General features: G+C 32.6%; 1 protein-coding gene across 1 annotated transcript; it reads left to right on the top strand.

The window, feature by feature from the left end:
* The first annotated feature begins 5,493 nt into the window (after positions 1–5,493).
* On the top strand, positions 5,494–8,229 carry LOC132641200 (probable pectate lyase 5). The gene is made up of 5 exons (XM_060358093.1): positions 5,494–5,674; positions 6,119–6,752; positions 6,873–6,976; positions 7,070–7,208; positions 7,779–8,229. Exons 1-5 carry the CDS (start codon positions 5,571–5,573, stop codon positions 7,998–8,000), a joined length of 1,203 nt encoding a protein of 400 aa, XP_060214076.1. The 5' UTR covers positions 5,494–5,570; the 3' UTR covers positions 8,001–8,229.
* The last annotated feature ends 548 nt before the right edge of the window (positions 8,230–8,777 follow it).

The raw sequence follows: 8,777 nt of genomic DNA, 5'->3' as shown, positions 1-8,777 counted from the left end.
GGTAAGCATCATAGGCCGATAAATATTAGTTTGTGCATATAAGTATAAAATCAACAAGATAAACAGATAGGCACTTAATACTCAAATCCAAGTGACAGAATATCCTATAACAAAGTCACAACCTAAGATGAAGTTTCTAAACCCTAAGTCTGTCAAGTCTCAAATAATCTCACCTGATAATCACAAGTCCAAGTTCCGACCCTAGGTAAAGTCACTAATCCACAAGTTAACTCAATCAATGATCATATTTATATCACAATAGGCATTCAACACCCATACCAAAATCAGAACCAAACTAGCATATCATAATGCAGATAAAATGTAATGATGTACAATGCAAAATATGATGAAGTGCATGCAATGCACTGGCCAAATACACACTGTACACACATGCTCACTGTTGTCATTGCCCAGAAGTCATGACCTGCAGGGGACCCATGGTGTCCATGTACCACTCGTTCCAGATCCACTCCTCGGACCCGAGCTCCAAACTAGGTCACATCCTCAGCCCTGGTCAAATGTGCTTGTTCATATATATATACCACTTGTTCCGAAACGAACCTCGGACCACGAGCTCACAACTAGCATCAAATAGTATCACAAGTTCAACAAGAAGATTATATTAACTACTTCACTAATTTCACATCACAATGTATGCCTCCGCGTATTCCAGTTCATTAGTCAGCATGGACTATGAACAATTAGCAATATCAATGTCAAACACAAGGTATCATGCCACAAGTCTTTCATGAATCCGTACCGAACCATTTCCATCATATATGAGTGTATGAATATATAAATGAATGTAAACATGGTAAATCAATGCAAACCAATAAAGAAACAGTGAAGGTACAAGTCACAAGCGACTAGTCATATCAAGACTTAGATCAACTCAACCATGAAATGGATCATACAAACCATCTCACCCAATAAAAGAGTCTATGTCCCTCTTTACTTCCACACATAGCAAGTACGCCTCACAACTAAGTCTTGTATCACCAAGATGCTACATTTTACTATATATTATCATCAACAGTAAATCATACATCAAGTTTTCATCTACGTACTGTCATAAGTTTATATCACAATTCAAGTCTAAACTCATTATCCTTCCTTTCTCCGATGATATGTGTCACAATAAGAGAGAATTGGGTACAACACGTATTACACCACAACAATTCAGGTAACAAGTCTAATCACAATAACAGGAAAACAAGCCACCATCAACAACAATCAACCTAATATAAACCCATCCTGAATCACCACAGTATGAACACAACTACACCACCTTCAACTATTGCTTAAATAACGGCGACAAGCCCGCATAATCAAAAGTCATACCAACCTAGCTAATATCCAACCAAAATGCCATGTTCGAAGACCTAATCATGCTTTCTCCCGTCAATTCTACACAGTATATACGTTTCGTTAATCAAAGTATAACTAAAGAATGTCGTAACCTACCTGGAATGCCGAGCAATAATCTCGAATCGCCAAACCTTAGCCTTTCCTTCCTCTTTGGAGAACCTCAAAACGATTAACGTCTATCAAATATGAATTCTACGTTAGAATACGAATCTAAGGATACACATATTGTCATAGTTTTACCCAAAATCCGAAATGGCCAACCCGAGCCACAAGGGCAAAACTGTAATTTTATTTAAAATTAAAATAAAATAAAGTCAAAATAGTACTCTGCGAGTCTAAAAGAGTCCAACGATACCCATATTGCTATACTTTTAGAAAAATACCCAAAATACCCCTACAATGTGAATCCGGGTTCATAAGGGTAAAACGGGAAATTTAGTGCAAAATTATGTTACCCATCATCTAGTTAACCTTCAATCTTAATTTCATGGAATTCTATTCACCGCAAGATATGCAAATTCATCTTTTCTATTTTTAGCCCTGGGGTTCTTAACCCATTAGTTCTTCACAATTAGTGTATAGGATGACTATGAGATGATGATAATCAACAATAAATAATGAATACTAGGTTAGAATCTTAGGTTAGAATCTTACCCCAAAGTGCTTGTGAATACTTTTCCATTGCTAACTCCCCAACCTTTCAACTATTGAAGGTTTCATCAATTCTTAGGTTCTAATCTTGCACCCACCATTAATGAAGCTTAAGCTTGTCATGGGATTTGAAGAAGGGAAGATATTGAATCACGTAAGCATTAGCACTTACCTTTAAGGAGGAACCTCACCCTAGCACTAGGAAAATAGCCTCACTTTCTAGGGAAGTGTTTTTGGGTTTATGAGGGGAAAGACTTGAAAATAGCACTTAAAAATGACTTTTCTGCCCCAGACTTTTGCTGCAGCGGGTGCACCCTTCGCTATAGCGGGTGCCCAAAATTTTGAAATGTTCAAAACTTCGTTTTAGCCCCCGAAACTCATCCGGAACCTCCCGAACACAACCCATATATGCGTTTTGGTTGTAAACCACATTACGGACTCAACCGTGACCTCGGAATTCCTAAAAGAGATCATTTTAACCCGGTGTTGACCAAGTCAACCCTAACACTATGAAACTAAGCCTTCACTCGAGACTCAAAACATCCCCGAACGCCTTGGGACCCAAACCAATGGCTTCACTAAGTCATAGGTCGTACTAACGGGACTCAGGGAAAGGGTCAACAAGGTTAAATGGGTCAAAATACTATAACGACCAAACGGGTCGTTACAAAATCCAAAACCTTGTAATATAAACCTTTATTGTAAAATAGTACTAGATTTCCAATAATTCTCCAAGTGTGAGCAGTAGTCTTTGGGGTTCCCCGAAAGGGAAACCTCTCTCCATCTTTAAGTCATGTAAGTTTTTATAACTATATTTCTGTATTACTCTCCCAGTTATGTATATTATTAGATTGTTGTTGTAAAAATCTCTGTTATATAAATCTATATTTAAGTAATTTCTTGTTATTATGGATCTGTTACTCTTAGTATATGGTTATTTTCTTAATTTCTTAATAAACTCGATGGATTAACCTGTAAATTCCTATGTTTTGAGAGGCCATTAAAATGTCAAAAGATGATATAGGACGAAATGTTTGGCCATGTCCGAGATGTGGTTAAAGAAGAGAGTTATTAAGAGTAAAAATTAAGAGGAAGAGATGAAGAGTGTAACAAGAATCCTGACCAAGTTTGGATTGTTGAACAGGAGTGAGGAAGTACCTATTAGGATTGTTTAAAAAATTGATTTACACCACAGTTTTCGGTCATTAATTTTATATCCCCCGTCATTAATTTTATATCCCCCCTTTCTTTTTGTTTTTCTATATCTTTAATTGAATCTGTAACTTCCGGCCAAGTTTGAAAAATGTCATTGGTCTTGTCATGTATCACAATATAATATTTAAATCTTTTGTCTTGATTTTTATCTATAAAATATTGACATAGAGCGTTTAATTATATATATATATATATATATATATATATATATATATATATATATATTCCATTTATTAACCAAACCCCTGAAAACAAATTTCCATGAAAAATAATTTCTTTCGTCATACCAAACGCACTCAAAAATAAGACGTCTTAGTTAAAAGTAGAAGCTTTTGGTGAAGATAGAAAGAGACTGAGGCGACCTTACTTTCGTGCAGAGTCTCACATTACTAACATTAAATACATGAAAGGAGAAAGCCACTTTTACCCTTCCAATGTCTTCTCTCATTATTTTCTTCTACCTGTTTTTTTTTATTTATTTATTTTTTATAAAGAGATAAATTACAATACACTGACATTGTACTCCCTTCCTCTCAAATTATTTATCGTGATTTTTAAAAATAGTAATCTCAAATTATTTATTATTTTAAAAGTTTGAGATAAAATTAATTATTTTTTCTCCATTTTACCCTTAGGGTCTGTTTGGAAAGCCACCTGGGATTGGAATTGGTGTAATTACTAGGGTAGTAATTACACAGCCTAGTAATTAAACAGTAGAGTAATTATGACGACTTGTTTGTTTGTCATAACGTAATTATAGGGTAATTACAAGCGTTTTGTTTGGTTGCACAAGTGTAATTACACCGATAGATCAAATTTAAAAATAAATGTCAATATTTGACAAATATATGTCTATATAAATGATAGTATGAAATTAGGCATTTAAGATACATGTTGTTGCTTGAAAACATATTAATTAACAATCATATATTTATAACTAGTATTTTAAAAAATAATTGATATATATATTTTTTTTTTTCAAATTAATAATATTTTAATTTAATTAATTATAAATATTAAAAGCATAAATTTTGTAAGAACATCATGAATTGCATGTTTGAGAAAGATTAATATTTATAAATATAACACTATATCATTATTCAAATAGTAGATAAAAAAATAATCTTTCAATTCTAACTGAAAAAATGAGCAAAATGCAATGTGAATACTATTAAAGCAAATAAATCGAAAACGAAAATACAACATAAATTCAAAAACCACAAAAAAAAAAAAATTAACATAATATTCTTATGTCAAATTCCAACATAACATAAAATAGGTTTCAACATAACTTAAGTAAATATAATTCAAACAAAAAGAAATAAGTCTATAATCTCATTCAACAACGTAATTCTACTTTAATAATATCTCTCATTATATGTCAAGTTTGCTAATACCTCGTTATTTCTAATATTAGGAGGTGTAATTTCAAAAACTAGAATAATAACGTGGTTACGCTAAATGGAGAAAATAAAAATAAAAACGTGAGCAATTATATGGAATCACGCAAAGCAAAGGTTGGGAAATGAGAAGAAAAGAAATAAAAGATAAATAATGTCAAAATATATATTTTAAAAATAGAACCAAATTCAAAAAGAAATTAAAATAATAGAAATAAAAAAGAAATTAAGAATAAAAGAAATTAAAATAAAAAACAAAAAAGAACCCTATAATTACACCATGTAATTACCAGCAATTCTCACCTCCACCTGAGAATTGAAGAGTGTAATTACACCCCCTCAATTACACCAATTACATGTTGACAAACAGGCCAAACTCTTACTAGTAATTGTTCTTGAAGACTACAAACACCTCAAGATGGCACATAAATAGAGCAAATATTCAATGAAGAGATATTATATCTTAAGACACAAATAAGTGTAAAATATTCAAAAACCCCCTCTTAATTAATATTTTCTTAAGGGGCATGTAAAAGAAAAACACGACAAAATAATTTGAAACGGAAGAGTACAGAATTTTCATACCATCATGTTAAGTTTAGTAATCCTAATTTGATAACAGAAAAATTACAGTAAATAATTTGTTATAATTAGTTAAATACACTAATTATGTAGTAACAAAAACTTTACACTATAACATATAGGAGTATATGTGTTGAATCTAAAAACGGTGATAGAAAAATGTGAAAGGAGGGAAATACCAAATTTATGGAACAGTTGATACAGGTAGGTTCAAGTGGTGTTTGGTTGGTTCATCTTCTTTTCCCCTGTATATAAAACCCCTCCAAAAGTCCCACATCCCCTTCATTCCAAACTCCATACACTTATCAGTTCTCCACAAAATAATTCTTCCCCTTAAAACACAAGGGGATTTCAATGGCAATGCCACTTTCCTTTCTTCTTTCTCTTTTTTTAGCTCCTATCTTCACATTCTCCTCCCATGTTCCTGACCCTGAAGTTATAGTCCAAGAAGTTAATCAGTATGACACTTACACCCTCACTCTTATTCCCCATTTCATTTTTTGACAAAATCTTTTTATTATCAAAAATTAGTTGGATGCAGCTATATGAATCCTTAGTTTTTATATTCAAAATTTATCATAACTTGCTTATTTGACATTAACTGTCAACATGCTGCAATCTTGATTTTTTTTTTTTTAAAGGAAGAAGTAAACAAATCAAGATTTTTGCGTACTTACATTATGAAGGGTTGCTAACCCTTCATTAATATATGAGTTGCTAACCCTTGATCACTTACATCGCCCCTAACAACTGACTGCATTTTTTAACTGAAATAGAATATTTATTACTACCTAACTTACATTTTCTTCTTTTTTTCGGGTTTTGGACCGACTATGTTTAACATCTTGGTGGATTTAAATCTTTAACTAAAGAGCTCAAAAACAATTTATATACTTTTGCAGGAAAATCAATGCATCAAGAAGGAACTTAGGCTATTTATCATGTGGCACAGGCAACCCCATTGATGATTGCTGGAGATGTGACCCCAATTGGGAAAAAAACAGGCAAAGATTAGCTGATTGTGCTATTGGCTTTGGCAAACAAGCCATTGGTGGAAGAGATGGCAAAATATACATAGTTACTGACACTAGTGATGACCCTGTGAACCCAAAGCCAGGCACTTTAAGATATGGTGCAATTCAAGATGAACCTCTTTGGATAATATTTTCTAGAGACATGGTCATTAAGTTAAAAGAAGAATTAATGTTGAATTCATTCAAGACTATTGATGGTAGAGGTGGTAGTGTACACATTGCTGGTGGTCCATGTATTACTATACAATATGTTACAAATATTATTATACATGGTTTGAATATTCATGATTGTAAGCAAGGTGGGAATGCTTATGTTAGAGACTCACCAGAGCATTATGGTTGGAGGACATTATCAGATGGAGATGGGGTTTCTATTTTTGGAGGAAGTCATGTTTGGGTTGATCATTGTTCTTTGTCAAATTGTAGAGATGGGTTAATAGATGCAATCAGGGGATCTACAGCCATTACTATTTCCAATAATTATATGACACACCATAATAAGGTAAATTAATTAGTGGCGGATGTAGTCTTTCTGTTCATTTTCGACTCGAATTATGTATATATATATATATATATAAACGCGACATTTTCGACACTTTAAATTTTGGATTTTCATATGAAGGTGATGCTTTTGGGACATAGTGATTCATTTACTAGGGACAAGAACATGCAAGTTACCATAGCTTTTAACCATTTTGGAGAAGGGCTTGTGCAGAGGATGCCAAGGTAAAAAACAAAATGTTGGATCTAATATGCTCTTTGTTTTCTTAGTACATTTATTATAGGTGTAATAAGGCAATATGTTTTTGGGATTTACAGATGTAGACATGGATATTTCCATGTGGTGAATAATGACTACACACATTGGGAGATGTATGCAATTGGAGGAAGTGCTTCTCCAACTATCAACAGCCAAGGCAATAGATTTCTTGCTCCTAATGATGTCTCCAACAAGGAGGTAGATTTTACTATTACCTTAACACTCTTACTTTTCCATTTTTTGAAGAGAAAATATTTTTTCAAAAAGGAACAGGGTGAACTTTTGGTGTTTAAAGGTTACAAAGGTATTTAACAATTAAACAAAAAAAGCAAGAAGCAAAATCTTCTCATGATTTTTCAAGATTACAATTTTTACTAACAAAATATAGTAGCATATTTTGTCATCTTTATTTAGTAATATAACTTCTTTTATGCAGATGTCCTCACTAGTCACTAGTTACCATAATTTATCTATAGTAATACTGATTTATTAACATTTGAATAAATTTTAGCATGTTGAAAATTAATGTTGAATAAACTTTATTTATCCTTTAGCCCGTACAAAGAATCTCATTGAACCAAATTTTGCCTAATTAGAGTTGAAACTTGATAATGTCAATCGCCTAGTTATTAGGTGTCATAAATGTGTACATAATAATAACTAACTTTCATAAAGATGTTAGTGCAATGAAAAGATTTGCTGAAATCAAAAGCATGGTAACTTTAACCTATTTAAGGGACAAAATCTGACTAAATGTTTGTTAAAAAGGTGACAAAACATGAGGATGCAGCAGAAAATGAATGGAAAAACTGGAATTGGAGATCTGATGGTGATTTAATGCTTAATGGAGCTTTTTTTACAAGATCTGGTGCTGGAGCTTCTTCTAGTTATGCAAAAGCTTCAAGTTTAAGTGCAAGGCCATCTACTTTAGTTAATTCTATTACAATGAATGCTGGTGCACTTGGCTGCAAAAAGGGCAAAAGATGCTAATTGGTTTATGATTATCAATAATCCTAATTAGCACTATATGTTCTCTTTTTTTTTGTAATTGTCTTCTTGAGAAATTATGAAATATTATAATCTCTCAGTCAATTCCCATTTAGTATAAGCGGGTTGATGAGTTTGTGACTTGACCCCCCTCATTGTAATGTTATGTGATAATCAAGGATCAAGTGTGAATACTACTACAACATTTCAACTAGAAATAATTGTGCCCCAATGCCCCCAACCCCTTTCCCTACCTACACACTTAACTAATGCTTTATAATTGTTACTAGCAATTCCCCATCACTTATGCCCTTCCATAAAGGTTACATTGATGATATGGGTTTTCTTATGATCCCTAACTTACTGACAGCAACTCCTGTATATTATCGAAAGAGTACTGTGGCCATAAATAATACTGTCCTAGTATTTGTAATTCCATGTGTACAATATTTGCAAATGCTAATTTAATCATCAGTATTTGCAAATCCTAAACTTCAGTATTTGAATTACTGCTGAGCTACTGAAAATAATTCAAAATAATTGTTTGAAGAATATTTCAAGTGAAATAATGATTTTCGTTCATAGCTTTTTGTCAAGTGAAAAATTCATGTCGAAACAAATTTGTGCTTCCGAAATAACTCTTTCTTACCTTCAATTTTGAGCACGTCTACAAAATAAAGCGAGCACACAACACACTCTTACTGCATCAGGACTTTAGCTTTCATTGAGAAGAAGAGACTATTTTCAGTTAGTTTTTGTTTTTTTTTCCTTTTCCAACCC

Source organism: Lycium barbarum, chromosome 5 (assembly GCF_019175385.1).
Source record: "Lycium barbarum isolate Lr01 chromosome 5, ASM1917538v2, whole genome shotgun sequence".
Taxonomy (NCBI): domain Eukaryota; kingdom Viridiplantae; phylum Streptophyta; class Magnoliopsida; order Solanales; family Solanaceae; genus Lycium; species Lycium barbarum.
The sequence above is the reverse complement of the archived record's forward strand: the minus strand, read 5'-3'. Positions and strand labels throughout refer to the sequence as shown.

Bases quoted from the DNA above. Each gene is read 5' to 3' on its own strand.
- LOC132641200 (XM_060358093.1), top strand. From the start codon at position 5,571: ATGGCAATGCCACTTTCCTTTCTTCTTTCTCTTTTTTTAGCTCCTATC. The intron at 6,753-6,872 runs GTAAATTAATTA...TTTCATATGAAG, and splicing joins ATATGACACACCATAATAAG to GTGATGCTTTTGGGACATAG. The intron at 6,977-7,069 runs GTAAAAAACAAA...TGGGATTTACAG, and splicing joins CTTGTGCAGAGGATGCCAAG to ATGTAGACATGGATATTTCC.